The sequence below is a fragment of the Haplochromis burtoni genome, unplaced genomic scaffold (genome assembly GCF_018398535.1).
Source record: "Haplochromis burtoni strain Fernald_Lab_line unplaced genomic scaffold, NCSU_Asbu1 Contig_14, whole genome shotgun sequence".
Classification (NCBI taxonomy): domain Eukaryota; kingdom Metazoa; phylum Chordata; class Actinopteri; order Cichliformes; family Cichlidae; genus Haplochromis; species Haplochromis burtoni.
This window is the reverse complement of record NW_024582375.1, coordinates 4,463,111-4,481,654: the sequence shown is the minus strand read 5'-3', so window position 1 is coordinate 4,481,654 and position 18,544 is coordinate 4,463,111. Positions and strand designations below refer to the sequence as shown.

The 18,544-nt window shown below is 41.3% G+C and overlaps 2 protein-coding genes across 11 annotated transcripts in view; one reads left to right on the top strand and one right to left on the bottom strand.

The window, feature by feature from the left end:
• lrmp (lymphoid-restricted membrane protein) overlaps nt 1-4,745 on the bottom strand; it is a 30,458-nt gene extending 25,713 nt beyond the window's left edge. For 4 of the 10 annotated variants that reach the window (XM_005915750.3, XM_005915753.3, XM_042218010.1 and 1 more), the window contains exons 1-3: nt 3,284-3,456; nt 1,670-2,385; nt 271-381 (exon numbers count right to left, since the gene is read on the bottom strand). In XM_005915750.3, coding sequence (XP_005915812.1) covers nt 271-381; nt 1,670-2,330 — 772 coding nt within the window. In that variant the 5' untranslated portion in view covers nt 2,331-2,385; nt 3,284-3,456. Of the gene's footprint in view, nt 1-270; nt 382-1,669; nt 2,386-2,857; nt 2,934-3,283; nt 3,459-4,383 lie in introns of those variants that run through there. The other 6 variants (XM_005915746.3, XM_042218008.1, XM_005915749.3 and 3 more) reach the window with 4 other exon arrangements.
• On the top strand, nt 3,780-18,109 carry bcat1 (branched chain amino-acid transaminase 1, cytosolic). The gene is made up of 11 exons (XM_005915756.2): nt 3,780-3,821; nt 4,270-4,329; nt 6,605-6,799; nt 7,122-7,232; nt 7,360-7,479; nt 7,565-7,725; nt 7,912-8,054; nt 8,628-8,713; nt 8,957-9,097; nt 11,765-11,836; nt 17,270-18,109. Exons 2-11 carry the CDS (start codon nt 4,300-4,302, stop codon nt 17,306-17,308), a joined length of 1,098 nt encoding a protein of 365 aa, XP_005915818.1. The 5' UTR covers nt 3,780-3,821; nt 4,270-4,299; the 3' UTR covers nt 17,309-18,109.
• Nucleotides 18,110-18,544: the final 435 nt, after the last annotated feature.

The window sequence follows — 18,544 nt, the reverse complement described above, 5'->3', positions numbered from 1 at the left end:
CAGAAGCTTGTGTAAAAAAGCAGAAGAAACATTTTCACATTCTGAGATGTGAGAGTGGCTGTGAGCAAAAGCAGGCACAAGAGGAAGGCACACAGAGGACTGATACTATGCAAATGTTTTAAGCTGAAGAAATGACTTCTGCAGTGTGTACAAAAGAGACACTGTTGCACTACGCTAAGTAGCGACTTAAAATTCATTGTTAGGCTTCTGTATTGAGCTAAAGGCTAGTGCCTGACTGAGTGATTACTGTGCAAGCACATACGGCCGTACCTCTGCGCTGGGTATCACAAGCATGGAAGATTGTGTCGAGCAGATTCTCTTCACAGATGAGACTGATTTCAGCCATATTCTCCTTCCCTTTTTCGGAGGCAACTGAAGGCCCTGAAGAAAACACACCAAACACAGAGAATATTCAGCTGTGTAGCAAAGAAAGCACATGATACATTTTCCTGCAGGCACAGCACGGAGTGTGTGACAGTATAACGAGGAAACATTATCCATTACAGAGTCACAAAAGGAAAGTCACTTCAGAACTACAGCTAGTAATTATTGCTTTTAATTAATAATCTACAGTCTTGAATTTAAATTAAACCGTCTGGAAGCAAAAATCTGAAAATGTCACATAGTTTCTGTCTGAAAACTAGTTCTGAACCAGCACCAGTGACTAAAAATAAGCTCTTGGGCCAAATTTCTGCCACTCTTTCCTCTTACAGCCGCTTCCATCCAGGAATTCTAACTGGCCCGATGTTTGATATGTGGCAAGACTTACTGATTGATTTAGTTCCAGTGCGGAGGAAGAAAGTCCAAACAAAAACAGTGACACCCTCCTCAAGACAAGGACTTAAAGAAATAGTTCATAATTTTCTTGTAGTCACTCCTGCTGTTCATCCCGACTGCAGGGGACCAATGCTGGGCAGGAAAATCCAGAGTGCTCCTTCTCTGACAAAAAGCACTGTGCCAGCAGAGGACAAGGTAGAGATGCTCCAGTACATAACATTACACACTTCCAAAGTGCTAGTTGTTCAAACCCTGTCTGTGATGGCATAAAGAGGGCATTGTGAAGTAAAACACATTAACCTCTAGAGGTACCGCTTTGAGTAACAAAGCCAGCCTCGGCTCTAAGACATATTTTTGCACTGAAGCTTTTCATGTTAATTTCCCTCGGGATGAATAAAGTATTCTGATTCTGATTCTGATTGATGCCTGCCACTTAAAAATCACTTTTTTTTATGCTTACTTTGAAACTAAGGATTAGGTAATGTTAATGTACTGTAAACACTGTACTGCATATTTGAACCTATTTTTAAAGATGGGTTAATAAATCAGAATCCAGTTTAACATTCGCCCCCATTGTGTATCCTGCACAATAGGAGTCCACAACTATTATATTATACCTGAAGCATGGCAAGGCTTCTGAAGCCCTGGGGCAGTCTGCTTTGCTCGATTGGTAAGCATGCCTTGCTGAGGTCGTTTGTTCACAAGCGGTTTTAATTAAGACTTTTAATTCAGAAGTAAATCTGCAGTTTGACATCTCCATGCTTTTCTAATCCACAGCTTCGTGACTACAATCATTTTCGAGGATCTATTGCTGATGTAACAGTTTTTGTGCAAAGATAATTTTTGTCAACTGACAGTTTTAATGATCGGTGAAGCTACTTCTGCACCCTACCTCCATCTCCCATAGACAGTCTTTTCACAACCAGAGCTGGGTAGGGTAGCTCACACTCAGCAGGGTTTGTATTGTCTGCAGAACTGAAGTTGACGTTGTAGGAGAGGGTGCTGCGACTTTGGGTGAAGTTACGAGACAGAGGTGGGCTCCTGCTCGGCCTCTCGCTATCAGGCTGTGCTGACTGAAGTCCTCGTGTGAATGTAAAGTAAGGGGAGTCCTTGGACTGGCCCGTGGGGGTCGAACAATACCCCTGCCACGTTTTAACTTGTCTTAAATCACTTCCATCAGCACATCGCCGCTCCCCCAAAGTACTAGTGATAGTGTATGTGACATTAGCTGGTGTGGAGCGGTTGCATGTAGGAGTGGAAGGTGTGGTCAGAAGGACAGAGGAATGCTGGGAAGCTGCTCTGCTCGGCATCCCCATCTCTCTCGTTTTCTCCTTCTCCCTGTTGTCTCTATGGAGGGTCCCTTTCTTCAGGATGGCTTCCAAGTTGTGCCTGAGGCCACACTGAGGGCTGTCGTAACTGTTGGAGGACAGTTTGGGAATCTGGAAAGGTGAATTGGGCTCTCGGTCACCGCGCCACTGAATCGTCTGCAGTTTGCGGCAGATGCTGTCCACAGGATTGTGCCGGCGCGACGGCTGAGGTGTGCAATAGTCCATGCTGCTGATGGCGAGGGTGTGATGTTGGTTTCCTGGCTAGAGGAGAGGCTGAAGTCTGAAAAAAAGGACAAGAAAGTACAGTTTTGATAAAAGATGAATTAAAATAGAACCTTGCAATATCAAACACAGGTTTTTCAGCAGGGAAACCACAAACACTGAGCAGCATAACACCATGAAGCACTGGATAAATAGCACATTCACCGTGTATATGACAGCTTATCTTTGGTTGGACTAACTCCAAGGTTAGAAGCAGATAATGGGCAAATAGAACTACAGCGTGAATAGTGTTATATAAGAACGACTGGGGATTTTTTTTTCTCTTGTTTTTTGGAGGAACCAAATAACAAAAATGAGCTATGTGATCATTCAAGTTATCCAAATATTTAGAGGTTCAGTGTTAGGAAGGGTAAATAAGCAGGAAGATATATTTTAAAGGGAATGAGTAATATATTAAAATCTAACTAAAAGCCCAAATAGTTTAATAAGGCATGAATGTAACAGGAGGATATACAGTGTTATATACCAACCAGTCTACAAGGCTGTAAAACGGTAGCATCTCATGATGCGAACAGATTCAAACAAAAATGTTCGGATTCGATGATTCACCTACTTTGGCGCACAGGTGTGAGAACGAGCCAATTAACTCCAGAGTTAGCTTGAGATTAAAAAAAAAAATACACAAAAGCGGGTTTTTTTTGTCTCTGTGTGTGTTTTTAGCAAAGCTTTCAGGTTTGTTTGTTTTGTTCTTTTAATACACCCCGTTTCATTTAAGTTTAAAAGTGGGCGTCATTTAATTATACTAAATCTATAGAACGAGCTACTAATTGTACGCATATCTACGTAAAAAAAAAAACAATAAACTGTGCTATAGGAACATTTAAAGTCAGTCATGCACATGCAAACCTCTTTAAATATCCTTGTTCAATATTCATACATATGCAGATATTTGTTACCTTTTTAATCTCGTATGATCGAATCCGCCACAAAATGTTTGGCCAACTGTCCAGATGCTCAAGCTGAGCACGCGCACAGGTAGTTGGAAGCTCGAGGCAGAAGGAGTTAAAACGTCGGTGGGTGTTTCTGACTCTAAAAAGTGAGTCAGCACCCCCTCCCTGTGGTTTCAAGGGGATACAGCACTCAGTGTAGCAGGCTAACAGTACGTTAGTCTCGCTTTATAGTCATTCCTTTAATTGTGTCCCACAAGCCTACTCCCCTCCACACTCAGACACAGTCCTATAACCTTATTTCCATTACCAATACAATAAAATAGAACAGGTCAAATAAAGAGAATAGAAAGAGAGAAAGAGACTTATTTCCTGCCTGTAACACAAGGTGGGTTCATTTGATTTTTGTTGCCAGTACAACTCAGTTATGGGACTGGTTTCAATTCGAGAGATTAAGTGTAAGCGGTTTAACAAGTACAACTTGGAGGTCTAGTGCCGGCTTCACTGCCATCACAGCGACCTCAGGTGTGACGTCTCCTCTCTGAAGGTAATGTATCACTATTAAAGCACTGTTAAATGTCAGTGACCATGTTTGTTCTTTAATCTGGTAGTAAGCACACTTCCTATCTCATCTCTATTTCCTGTAATCCCACCTCTTAACCAAGTGTGACAAACACAAAGAGTTGCAGTGACAATATCAGCATTTCACACTCAGCTAATTATTTTAAAGAGAAATGTCGCAATATACAGTATAACACAAACTCACACAGTCAGCAGCTCTGTAGATGTTGTTCAGTAGAAATAAGAGTCCAGTACATTATATATCAAAACAAGCCACTTTAATTAGTAATGTGAAAGGGGGTTTATTGCTCCCCCTGACTAAAGCAGCTTTCCCAGGTTATATGAATAAAAACTTGTACAATCCAGACACATTTGTATGCTGTTGATTTTTATTGCCATCTTGATATTGTTTAGATTGTTGTCACTGTTTTCAGGGACTCATTTGCGACCGAGCCACCACCCGAATGGCTGACGACAGTACTCAGAGCTTCAAGGTAATGAATCAAATTCATGTGTCTGAATTCTATCAATGTCTTAAAGACACCTACCCTCAGTAGCAGCTCCAGGTGTAGCATCTTGGTGATTCCTCGGCTTCTCAGCACCTAAAAATCTTCCCCGTTCCCCTACAGAGTAGATACTCCGGTTCCGCTGCTTTTCTTCATGTTGCCAAGGGCAGCACCGAAAGGCCTTGAGAGTCAGTCATGAACCGGCGTTCATATTGTGACGACGAACACTTGAAAAACGAATCTCAACAAATCCCAGCACTTAAAGAAGTCCATTTGTTGTCAACCCGAGTAAGCCTTTTCTTTTGATGATGCTGCCATTTTTAGAGGAGGGAGAAAGAGGAGGGAGGGGAGGATATGTAGTGCATTCTGGTTCTTGTCACAAGTGCAGCCTGCTCAGCAGAATCCACTTTCCCAGCTCACGCTAAGTAGCTGGGGCTTTGCTTGTTTTCTGACCCTGACCACCTGAGCAGTAGATAGCAGGATCAGGTAGAGATTAGGGTGGACATGTGCAGACGCACACTGGCCCGGGCTTGGAGATGTCTGCCAACTTTCACTTCCATTGAAAGAAATGTAAAGTTGGAGTTATGTGTTGCAGTTTGACCTGTATGTTTGGTACCTGAGCGTCTCCATTGGTTCTATCCTGAAACCTCTTATTTTCTGACAGGTCAGATATTTGAAAGGCACCTCACATGAAGGGACTCAATTTGCCTTGTAGTGGGAGTACCCAGGTCAGACGCCCTGTGCTGCCTTCTTTCTTCTTCTTGCACATTGTAGACACTCAGCTACATTCATATTTATAGCCATTTAATCCCAGCCGAACACTGGCTGGATGCAGATAGCAGCGAAGAAGGATTATGGCTCATTCTGAGGACGGCGCACGCTGTCACATTCTAAAGCTACCACTGCGTTCCGGTGCTGTTCTGTGAAGGTGTGCGACATAGGAGCTAATACTTTGGTTTGTCTGCAGAGAAGACGTGCATCACATTTGTGTATTTATGTTCAGAATGATTGAAAAACAGAATAACTGCACTCCTCTAATCAATTTCACGCAGTGCTCGTACCGCGGTCCCTCACCACTAGCCACCGGAACTGTAATCTGGGATTATGGCGCAAGTAACCGTCTGCACCAGAAGGGAGTGGATAAAGTGCCGATCTAATCCTGGCCAATTCCAACACACAACTGACTGCTGGCCAGCAGGAAGTGTCTCTTCAAAAGAAGGATCACATTATTCCGTCTTGCTGAACAGCAGGAAAGGACAGCACTCCCAACTGTTCCTTTTTTTCACATAGTTCTTGATAAATCTTTCACATCTCTCTCAACCTGCTGTCACTGCAGCAACACAGAGGTAGCTTGGTGACATCACGGACTCAGAGACTGGATGACTCATATTCAAGGCGTCAGTGTTAATTTGATGCTGTTCTGTTTCATACTTAACCCACTGATCTTTGACCTCTGGGTGGTCTAGTTGAGACAGAGAGCTTCTAGGGGGATAAATATTGCTTTGCTTTTGAATGCAGTTCTCATTTGTGTGTTCCAGTCCCACTGATTTAATTATAAAGCCATATCACTGGAGGTTAACTGTCCAGTTCTTGAATTACCTTGTATCGATGTTGGTGTTACAACAACCCCTGGTGGCCAAACATGGATGGGGTAATATGGTCTAGCATGGCAGCAAAGCATAGCCACGGCCTGTTTATGAACACAGTGGGTCTCAGAGACAATCAATGTCTGTTACCAAAATCGGGCTATTCCAGATGCGGTGCACCGATGACGGCACCTGCATTCCAGTGTCGTGACATAAATGCTTCAAAGCCACTGAAAATACTTTAATAGCCAAATGAGAGCCAGAATTTAGGTAGGAGCACCAGTTGTTGTGGGCAGGGTCACAAAGGTCAACTTCAAAATGAACAGTGCAAAAATGGTGCAGCTGTGTGCTAGATACTGCATCGTTCTGTTGTTTTGTATCACTAATGAAGCATGACACAAGGAGTACTTTATTTTCTGTATAACATGATTTAATGTGCTGCATTTGTCTCTGAGGAGAGGTGAGGATTGCAAAGAAAGTCACAGCGTGCAGATTATATGCTTATGATCAGAAAGTGCGCTCATGAGACTTTGCAGGGAGCGCTTTTCCCTGATTAGTGGATCAGTTGGTGAAATGTGATCGCAAACGTAAATGTTAACACAGCTTGGATTCAGATTCATGCATCCCTTTATTTTAAAAAAGAAATAATAATAATTCTGCTCTGTGTTTTTAACCAGGCAGTTGACCTGGTTGTTCAGCTGTCCTCAGCTCTAAAAACCAAGCCACATGCGGTTGACTTCGGGACTGTCTTCACTGACCACATGCTGACTGTCGAGTGGAGCGTGACTGAGGGCTGGCAAGCCCCGTTCATCAGGCCGTTCACAAATCTTTCCCTCCACCCAGCCTGTTCCTCACTACATTATGGCATTCAGGTACACCAAACCCCTCCATATTTAAATTTACGAGCTTTACTAGAGTAGCTTTGCATGATTCACATTTCAAATTCTTATTTATGTTATACCAGGCTGTTTTTTAACACCTATTTTAATTTGGTACTGAGTAAAGATAAAATTTGTAAAATTCTGACTAATGGACAATAGCACACAATTAATCTGTACTGCAGTAAAATAAATGCATATACTAACAGAATAAAGCTGTTGGCATTATTTCAGTTTACAGTTTGAATGTGTGGTTAAAAAGCCATCAGGGTTAAAGAGAATTCAGTATTTTCAATGTTCTCTGTATTCTCAATAGCTGTTTGAAGGCTTCAAGGTATACCGCGGAGATGACAGCCGACTGCGTCTCTTCCGACCGATGCTCAACATGAGCCGCATGGCTGACTCTGCCAAGAGAGCTTGTCTGCCTGTAAGATGGATGTAGAGAAAAACAAAGGGGCTTAATGTGGGAATAAATGAACGAATGAGCTGGGGAAAAACAATGATGAATAGGTTTTTGCTATCGCCCTCTGTCTTTTGTTGTCTCACTCCTCCAGGCCTTTGATCAGACAGAGTTGCTGGAGTGTATCAGGAGATTGGTAGAGGTTGACCAGGACTGGGTTCCTCAATCAGACTCAGCAAGTCTGTACATAAGGCCAACATTTATTAGCACTGAGGTGAGGAGGATGGTGACGTTCTTGTGGGGGCGAATGTTTTCTAAAACTGAAAAACAATTTAATTTCCTTAATGTGTTTATGGCAGCCTTCTCTGGGCGTAAAGCGGCCTGGCCGTGCCTTGCTGTATGTGATCTTGTGTCAAGCTGGCTCTTATTTCAACTCTGAGGCAGATGCCATCTCCCTGTGGGCTGACCCAAAATACACACGGGCCTGGAAAGGAGGAACTGGAGACTGCAAGATGGGAGGGTGGGTAGATGCATACTGCATGAAAGCTTGCTTAAATTTCCTAAGATATCAGCCATGGCACTCTGATATAAGACTTAGTTTGATTTGGTAATTAAGATTTTACAGTGTGGGTATGTATAACACGCAGAACGATCAAGTCTTTTTTTTACAGGTGTATCCTAATGATCTTACTTTGGATTTCCACAGGAACTATGGATGCTCCCTGTTTGCCCAGTACGAAGCAGATGATTACGGGTGTCAGCAGGTGCTCTGGCTGTATGGACAGGACCACCAGATAACTGAGGCAGGAACTATGAATATTTTCCTGCACTGGATCAATCAGGATGGAGGTTGGTCAGTTGCAGAGACTGTATCTTAATAACGATGACGCTACTTTCAGGGGCTCCGTATGTTTGGTATGGCAGAATTACACACAAAAGTCACCCCCTGCTGGTCATTAGAAAGAATGTAGGTTTAAGGCACTGTATAGAGACGATGGACATAAACCTACGTCTGTCTAATAAGCAGGAAGTGGTGACCTTTCTAGTCAAAGAAAGAACTTGAAGCTCTTTGGATGGCTGTTAGGAAACTACACTGCTATTCACTTGATTTATTGCCTCAGTAAACACTTTTCTGACGTGTTTATGGTTTTTGTTGCTAGTTTTAAACCTTCTTTACTAATGTGTCCATTTTGTAAATTGCTCAATTTCAACCATTTTTGTACAGTGGGTCTAACAGGAAGTGGAACTGCTCTTAGGTTGAGGCTTCATAACAGTCCACAAAACCAGGTTTTACATCAAAGGGTACAAGGTTATCTTTTAATATACAGTCTATCCATAACAACAGTGAGAAAATATTGCCAAAAAACCTCATATTTCTTTTATTTTTTATTATATCAAATAATGTTTTTCTTTTTCTAATAGAGGAGGAGCTTGCAACTCCACCTCTGGATGGCATCATTCTCCCAGGCATTACTCGACGGAGCATCCTCGAACTAACCAGGAAATGGGTAACAGACACACATCGAGTCCAGATGTGCATGTTTTTAAAAGAAAAAGAGATTTCCTGTGTAAAATTTCATGTAATCTGTGAAGTTGGTTTGATATCAGTAGCTGCATGCCTGACTCTCTATTGTTTGATGGACAGATGAACACACTTTTAACAACAGCAGCACAACAGATGCTGATGACATATCTCAAAGGTTGCAGTGCATGAACACATTTTCAAAAGATTGCTGTTCTGTTTTTTTCAGGGTGAGTTTAAAGTGACAGAGCGCTACCTCACCATGAGCCAGCTATGCTGTGCTCTCAAACAGCAGCGGGTCAAAGAGATGTTTGGCAGCGGGACTGCCTGCATGATCTGCCCTATTGGACGCATTGTCTACCTGGGAGAGGTACTGTAGGCATGAGGGACAAACAACATGTTTCCTGTCTGAAACTAATTTATATACATTAAATCCAATCATACATTAAGTGTATATACACTTAATGTACTGTAGTGTGGATCGCTAAAGATACTGATACGTGTTTTTGTTAAAGATATTTCACTTTATTCAAATTTTGCAGCAAATGCTATAGTTTTAAAAATGTTAGTTGAATATACTAACAGTATTTAATGATAACCACCAGTGAAGTGTGATCATAAAATCCTGGGACTCCTGGGAATCTTGGGCTAAATAGCAAATTTAGCTAACTTGGTAATCTTACACTCACTAGCCACTTTATTAGGTACATCTTACTAGTTCTTCCTTCAGGTTTACCTTGAGAACTGCATTAATTCTTTTTGGCACAGATTCAACAAGGTGCTGGAGACATTCCTCAGAGATTTTGCTTGATATTGACATGGTAACATAACATAGCTGTTGCAGATTTGTCGGCTGCACATCTATGATGGGAATCTCCTGTATCACCACATCGAAAAGGCACTGAGATCTGTGAATGTGGAGGCTTGGTTGAACAGTGAACTCATCGTCATGTTCAAGAAGCCAATTTGACATGATTTGAGTTTTGTGACAGGGAATGTTATCCTGGTGGAAGCAGCCATTAGTTGGTGGATACACTGTGGACATAAAGGCAAAGAGACAGTCAGCAACAGTGCTCAGGTAGGCAGTGGTACTTAAATGATGCTTAGTTGGTACTAAGGAGTTCAGTATGTTCTAAAACATATCCTCCACACTGTTACACCACAGACAGGATGGATCCACGGTTTCATTTTGTTCTGACTCTACCACCTAACGACATTTTTCCAGTCTTCTGTTTTATGTTTTTGTTTTAGCCCATGCAAATTGTAGCCTCAGTTTCCACTTTAAATGCTCAGCTGTAAAATTTGATGGGGTATTTTTGTTACCTCATCGGGCAAGTGGGCGGCATGGAACCCAAGTTTGTGATTATAATAACAATTACAATGACATAGATTTGTATGGCGGTTTTCAAGAAACCCAAGGACGCTTTGCACAAGATAATTTTGAGACCGGAGCAACGGTGCAGCCACTAAAAATCTTGAACGAGTTCGAATCTCAGTGACTTCAAGGTCAGAGGTCAAGTTTTCAAAAGTTTACTGAAATCTTTTGAATCTGATAATTCAAGAATGAGGGAACATAGGATTTCTAAAATGATGCCATTGGTGAATCTACCAGTAATGTGTTAAAAGTAACACGTTACTGTAATCTGATTACTTTTTTCAAGTAATGAGTAAAGTAAGGTATTACTATTGCAAAAAAAAGTAATTAGATTACTGTTAGTTTCCCATAAGCACGCCGCGTTACTGCATCAGTAAACCGTGATTTTGTGTGTGAGAGTGTCTCATGACAATGACGTCCGAGCGCGACATCCGTGGCAGCAACAGACGTGTGCAGACACACATTGCACCATACACACACCCAATAGTGTGTGTATGGTTGTCTGTCTCTTCTAACCCTAGTGATTTTTCTGTGGTTTGAACTCTTGTCTGATCTTGTGAATTTTGTGAATGCACAAACCTCCACCCGTCCCACTCCTGCTAAACAGCTGACAATAGATTTAAGAGCAACAGGACTTAGTGCCGCTGAGTCTTTGATTTTATTTATTGTTTGCTGTGTTTTACTTGCATCTATTTGAAAGAGTGAGTGTAAACACAAAACATTATTTTATTTTATATGCTGGAATATGCAGAAAATAGGTTTGAATTTTAATTTGATTTCATTTGAACAAAGTAACTGGATTACTTTCTTGGAAAAGAAATCAGTAATTACTCACTATGTAATTACTATGTTCAAGTAACTTGACCAGCACTGCGGGCGGTCACCAGTAATTTCTTAACTGATAAGTCTGGCACCTGCTGTGGTCTTCTGCTGCTGCAGCATCTGGTTCAAGGCTCGACATGCTCTTTTGCATATCATGGTTGGAACAAGCAGTTTTTGTCACTGTTGCCTTCCTACCAGCTCAAAGCAATCTGACCATTCTCCTGCGACCCCTGACATCAACAAGGCATTTACCCCCAGAGAACTACGGCTCAGTGGATATTTTCATTTTTTCAGATGATTTCCTGTAAACCCCAGAGATGGTTGTATGGAAAAATCCCAGTAGATCAGCATTCTCTGAAACGCACCAATAATGATGGCAAATTTCCTTAAATGGCCTTTTTTCCTCCATCCTGATGCTCACTTTGAGCTTTAGCATGTCAACGTGGGGATGAGCTCTTGAATAAGTATATCTAATAAAGTGGCCAGTGAGTATACAGCGCATCACTTTGCAAAAAGTTTTGCCATGTCACATTCTGCTTAATCACAGCTTAAAGAAATATACATTTTGTGATTACATTTCCCTTTAAGAAATTATAATGTAAAGAAAAAAGCCTGCTCCACCATCTGTATTTGATTAATGGTTTAATATGAAAATAGCATACTTTAATACTTATAGGGATTGCTTTGAATAATGAGGCTCATGGTATCCTGTGACCAGAACCCTGTGGCCTCTTGCGTTAACTCCATCTGCTCACTTAATGTTCACCCTTTTCTCTAAACTTATTTTTACAACAAGTTGATTTGCAGAGACAATAAAATTATTAAAACTGTGTGTTTTAGAACTTGCATATCCCCTGTCGAGATAAGCAGTCAGTGACATCACGGCTCACAAAAGAACTCACGGATATACAGGTAGGTGGATGCCCACACATATGCTGACACTGTTTTCCCACAGATGCCTGCTCGAGCTTAGTAACAGCTGATTGAGCATTTATGTTCTTTACACTCCTTTTACCCCAAGGATTCTTCTCTCAAGTATTATTAAATTACTTTGAATAAAGCCTTCAGTAATGCGAAACACTCTAACTTGAGCAGTATCCTACAAAATAAAAGATGGGAGCTGGATTTACTGGGCTAAATGACAGCAGTGTTATAATTTGTCACAGGCCTGGCTTGTTAGTTACTCACTTTTGGTAGACAACAACTAAGAGGTTTCGCTGGAAAAAAGGCAAATAAATGGAAATGTTACTAAATTAAATGATTAATGTGGCTGATGAAAGGCAAGACCTATTAAAAACAAATATTCCCTCCAAATATTCACTTATCTTGCATCTCCATAATTGCATTACAGAACGGTTATCTGAGTGGTTATTATGTAAGTCATTGAGATAAAACTATTAAACTGTTATTTTTTGAACAAACCCCCGTCGGTCGTTATTTATCATACACCCACCGATTCCATTATTTTGCTGTAAGTACATAATAAGTGAAATATCTCATTAAGTAATGAGTAATGACTTGGTAATATTGTACATGGCCTATAATCAGGTCACATTTAAAGTCTACTCAGCACTGCAGGTTTAAAGAGATTCATAATATGCTTTGCTGAAGGCTAGATTTGTGTTAATGAGGCTGTTGTGTATTGCCTTCTTTCTGTTATTGTGCTGTGCAATGAGCCTATTAGCAGCGATATGAGCTTGAGTGTGATCCTTACTTTAGTTCCTTGTTAGTTCTCAGCACAGTGCATTTTGTCCTCAAACAGTGTTTTCAACTGAAATGTACCTGTGCATGCTTAACAGATGACCTCAACATCCTACATGTTATAGAAACAAACTGACGTACAGTATATAGCCAAAGGTATTTGCTGGTCTGCCTTCACATACATATGAACTTAAGTAACATCCTATTCTTAGTTTTCACATGATGTTGGCCCACCCTTTGCAGCCGGTTGAGTGTGTTTATGGGAACTTTTGACCATTTTTACAGAAGCACATTTTTGATCTCAGCCCCTAAAGTTAGGCGAGAAAGCCTGGCTTGCAGTCTTCAGTCTAATTCATCCCAGAAGTGTTCTGTCAGACTGAGGTCAGGACTCTGTGCAAGCCAGTCAAGTTCTTTCAGCCCAAACTGGCTCATCCATGTCTTTATGGAGCTTGCTTTGTGCAATTGTCCACAGTCATGTTGGACCATCTCCAAACTGTTCCCACAAAGCTTGGAAAAAAATGTCCAACATTTCTTGGAATGCTGAAGCATTAAGAGTTCATTTCAACTAAGGAGTCAGGCCCAACTCCTGAAAAACAGCCCCACGCCATAGTCCCCCTTCACTTTGCACAATGCAGTCAGGTGAGTACCGTTCTCCTGGCAGCCGCCAAACTCAGATTGCCTGAAGGAGAATTGTGATTCATCGCTCCAGGGAGCACGTCTCCACTGGTCTATAGTCCTCTGCTTTACACCATTGCATCCATCACTTTCCAATGCACTTAGTGAGGTAAGGCTTGGATGCGGCTGCTCAGCCATGGAAGCCCATTCCATGAAGCTAGTCTGAAGGCCACATGAAGTTTGGAGGTCTGTAGCGACTGACTGCAGAAAGTCAGCGACCTCTGCACACTATGTGCTTCTGTGATTTTACTTGTCCTACCACTTCTGGCTGAGATGCTGTCATTCCCAATCACTTCCACTGTGGAACATTTTGTAGCGAGGACAGTTCATGACTGGAAGGTTTATACGCCTGTGGGAATGATTGGAACACCTGAATTCAATGATTTGGTAATATAGTGTATGTTTAGTATCAAAGCTATTCTCCATACGCAATGTGATGCAGCTTGAGGTCTAAATAGGCCTAAAGCTCTTTTGGCTCCCTCACAGGGTATCATCTTGCTCCATCTCACCCTATGAATCTTCCTCTTTGTCTTTTCCTCTTGCTTGGCAGCTCCATTTTCAACATCTTTTGTCCAGTATTCCATTATCCCTCCTCTGCACATGTCCAAACTATCTCAGTCTTGTTTTTTTTGTCTCCAAACCAATCAATCTGAGCTGTCTCTTTAATGCACTCATTTCTTGTCCTGTCTTGTCTGTCCCAGTGAAAATCAACTCTTCCACATCTAGCTTGGCCCCCTGGCTTTTTGTTAGTGCCACCATCTCCAAACTATACATCATAGTGGGTCTCACTACCATCATGTAAACCTTCCCTTTCACTCTTGTTGCCATCTTTCTCCTGACACTCGTCTCCACCCTGTCTGCACTCTCTTCCTCTCTTCTGCACTGTCCATTACTTTAGATAACTAGGCTTTAAAAAAGGCATTTAAAGTCATAAGGCTTAGTCTAGGATATTTGAATTAATCTATGAATAGGCTTCAGAACCAGTTGTATGTGTCAGTTTACACTCGTAAGGAAAAAGCAAATAGGGAGGCAGGTAGCAAATGAAACTATAATGAGCTTGAATGGAGAGAAAAAAAACAATTAATGCCCCTGCAGGGAAGTAGCAGGATGAGTCTAATAAAAGTCCAGGCAAAGTATTTATAACAGAGAAAAATCAATGATCCGAATGGGTGATAATTAATGAGAGCAAACCAAAAGGGAAGCAACTGGGAACAACTCCAAGACACAAGCAGGCAGGCAGGTGGAGGGTAAACTGACACATTAGTAGCTAATAGGAAACAGGGGAAACAGTCTGGGAATCAGAAAAACAGGAAGCGCTCCAATAAACACAACACTACCAAGTTAAACAGAAAGTGACATCAAGCAGTAACAAAAGAGAAAAGGTTATCTCACTTCTCTAATTTGCTTCCTCATCTCCTCTGTTCTCCATCCTCTTGCCTGTGACCCGTAAACCAATCCCAGCAGTAATGTGTTTTGTTTGAGCTCCAACCAAAAAAATCTACGATGCAGTTGTGACACATATAATATTTGACTGACATCGCTTTAAAAAGAGGCTCCAAAGGACAGACGTCTCATATTAAGTGCCAGTTGACTTGACTCCCGTCTCTTCCTCAACTCCTTCACTCACATCTCTGGTGAGAGTCGAGGATGTGCAATTTCAGAAATGAAAATGGAATATAAGAAACAGAAGGCAGGGACAGACATGGACAGACAAGACATGGCCGTAATCATAACAGAGAATGTCTTCAGTGGTACAGCAGATAAATTAAAAAACCAAAATAAATAAAACATTTCTGCATGTTTTCTGTGTGCTGGATGTGAAACTACAGGAGGCGGTATTATAAAATTCAGTGGCTTCTACCAATAAATTAAAAATCTTAAATGGACTGGGTCTTATTTGGCACTTTACTACTCTACCTGAGCACCCAGTGCTGTATACAACATGTTTCATTCACACAAGTCTAAGTACTTTGTCCTTTCTCCCAGTCATGGCTAACAGATGGCAGATGGATTCCCCTAGATAAGCCTGGTTTTTCTGGAGGTTTCTTTCTGTTTTTCCTTCCCACTGTTGCCCGGTGCTTGCTCATAGGGGGTTGTCTGATAGTTGGGGTTTTCTCTGTATTATTGTGGGGTTTTTACCTTATAATATAGAGCTCATTAAGTGTTTCTGACCCCATATAAATGAAACTGAATGTTCTTACTCCTATGAATGCATCAGGAGCAACACAGATCCATAGCATCTTGCCTATGGATACTTTGGCATTCAGATTGGAGCAACCAGGCTTCCATTTAGCAGATGACCTGCTTTACCTCCAGAACCATAGCCACCCAGCATCTGACTTGAACTTCTCCTTCGAGATCGTCGTCTACTACTACTACGTCTACTACTCATGGCTGCTACTTTGTTGTGCTCTTGCACTTTTACTTCTGCACTTGTACTCATTTTACACTGAGGGTCACATAGGGCCCACTTTGTTTTCAATGAGCTGTGTGCTGGTGTACACTCGGACTGATCCTCCTGTGCCTTTGGTGGTGCCTCTCAACTGCTCCAGTGCTGGCCTATGCAACTGCATAGCTATAGACCCATATGCGTTATCACCACTGATGAAATCACATAGTGCACAGTATAGTGATCAGAATGAAACTTCCTGCAGACAAACTAAAAGATGGCAGCTGTCTGGACTTGTGTGGGAGATATTAAGTCATCTAAGGGTTTATGATTCTTAAAGGTCAGTTACCTTAACTGTTGATCACATCTCCTGCATCCTTCGGTGTTCTGACATTCTGGACTTGGAGAGAAACTGAAGGACTTTCAAAGCAGAATCAGTTATTTTGACTACATTTGCATTGGAGGCCTCACTACTGCATTACAGTGTTATAAAGATATTATGTCTTCTTGGTCTCCTAAATGTCCTCTAAGCACTTTGATTAGTTTATCGCTTCAACTTGCCTTCTGTCTGTCTTCTTCTCTTTACTTTCTCTGCTCTCTGTTTGTTTTTTTGTTTGTATTTGCAAGTCTGCGCTGGTCAATTAGCATATCTCCTCTCTCCATCATCCAGGCCTTGTAAGTGATATGTGCGACAAATGCACTGCCGCCATCTTTGTGTGCGATAACATCCTCCTTCGTCGACAGAGTAGAGACAGTCGCTGGCCTAATGGAGAGTTGCAGATAGGGGCAAAGACAAACTCCCGAATTCTCTCATTAAGCTTGTCGTAATTGCACAAACCCAATTATTGCCTCAGCCTTTTGTGATCTTCAAAGCCAAGATGCTGCAAATGAAGCCTCGAACAAGTGTGAGAGGAGGAGGAAGAAGAGGATTTGGGGGAAGAGGGGCGAGGTTGGAGGGTGGGGGGGTGCGTAGCTTAATGAACAATAAAATTGACAAAACGCTGGAAAACGCTGCGCTCCTTCCGCAGCGCTGTTAAATCTGTTGACATTTCATTTGGAGGGAAGCAGCGCAGTGTTAGCCCCCCACACACGCTCTTCCTCCCGCCCCTCTTGAAGACAACATTGTGCAACAAACAAACGAGTGGTCTGAGGCAGCAGATGAAAGATGGGTTTACTAAGTCGCCCTGCTGTTTCTCTTTCAAGTTAATTAGAAATCACATTCTTTTGTTTCCCCTTCGCAGGCGTTTATTTACTTTCTCACTTCGACCATTAGAACAAATTTGCAACATGAGACACAAATAATTGGATTTGTCTCCGCGGCTGTCACGGATTGGGGAACATTTTGTTTTGATTTTTTATTATAGTTCCTTTCTCTGTGTTGTGTTGTGTTCCGTTTGGCGGCTGAGTTTGCAGATTCGCTTACGGATATTTGAGTTCATTTTTTTGATTTGTGTTGCGCTCGCAATTAAGCAGATTGAGGAGAGAGAAGTTTAGTACTTAGTGGCATGAATTTTCTTCTGTGCGGGCCCCAAAGGACCAGATTTTCACGTAACCTTTTCGTGACCTTGGTTCTGTTGCAGTACGGACGCACACCTAGTGACTGGACTTTCATGGTGTAGCAGTGTCGAAGGAGCCTGGACACAGTGAAGCAATGTAAAGTATGTGCAATATTTGGAATTTAACTGCAATATAAGTGACTCCTTCACTTAGGTTTACACTTAAATTTAACACAAACATAGAACTGTCCAAAGTAGTTAATAAAGTAGGATAACGTCTCATGCAATGCTGCACAATAACTTACATTATCCCCGCCATGAGGACTTGCTCTGTAACTTCTTCCCAGCATCCCAGCGTTGATAAGTTTCACATGACTGCGTAAGAATTTCAAAGTTGCTACAAAATGTCTTGAACTCGTGAGGTCTAAAATAAAAACATGAACTTAAAAGTCAATGTCTGTCAAGGATGCTTATGTTTTAAACATATTAAAGTTGTGTTGGAAGTAAAATTTTTATTTTCTGTATGATGAACCAGGAAGCTGAACAGAAACAGAACAGAAACAAAGGTGTCTTCCCTGACTGGTTGGTTAGTGTTGCTTATTGAAACTGGTTGTAAAAAGGTATACAGTGTGGTATGAAAAACTTACTTTGGTCACTAGCAGCTTTGACCTTACAGGGTGTAGAAACATCTTTTTCCATTCAGGTGATGAACTGCATCAAGGCCTCTAAGAAAATGAAGAAATACTACCAAAAAGCACCTACAGGCCTTTCATTGGTCATTAGCAGGCCTGCAGTGCGTATTTTTACGATCATGTATAAAAACACAGACATGTATGTTAATTGCGATATTTTTCTTTTTATCTTCATTATATTATTGAATAAAACAAACAGTGATGAATAACACAGCCTCTCTGTAAGAATGAATAATAAATAATAAGAACATAGTTATTGTTATTGTCCTTCTTCTTTGCAGCATACATCAGTTACAGGCGCTATTAGTGTCACCTCTTGATTAACACCTGTTTGCAAATAACCATGACAACACATTCCACTAAAAAAATAGTTTAACAACATGTATTACGAAGCACCAATGTGCAGGTATACGTAACATATACGTCAACAGCATACACCTACGCATGCTCATAACATGCATGTGATCTAATATATAGATATATAGATATATATATATCTATATATATAAATTTGAGTGTTATAAAAAAAAGTTATGATTCCCAAAAGCTATATAGATATTGATAATCCTGGAACATTCAGCAGTTTTTATAGCAAGTTTCATCCAGTTTGATTAACGCCTCCAATAGGAGTTAGGAAACAGATCTTTTTTTTTTTTCTAAGTACGCG

Bases quoted from the DNA above. Each gene is read 5' to 3' on its own strand.
- bcat1 (XM_005915756.2), top strand. From the start codon at position 4,300: ATGGCTGACGACAGTACTCAGAGCTTCAAG. The intron at 7,726-7,911 runs GTGGGTAGATGC...GGATTTCCACAG, and splicing joins GGAGACTGCAAGATGGGAGG to GAACTATGGATGCTCCCTGT. The intron at 8,714-8,956 runs GTAACAGACACA...TGTTTTTTTCAG, and splicing joins TCGAACTAACCAGGAAATGG to GGTGAGTTTAAAGTGACAGA.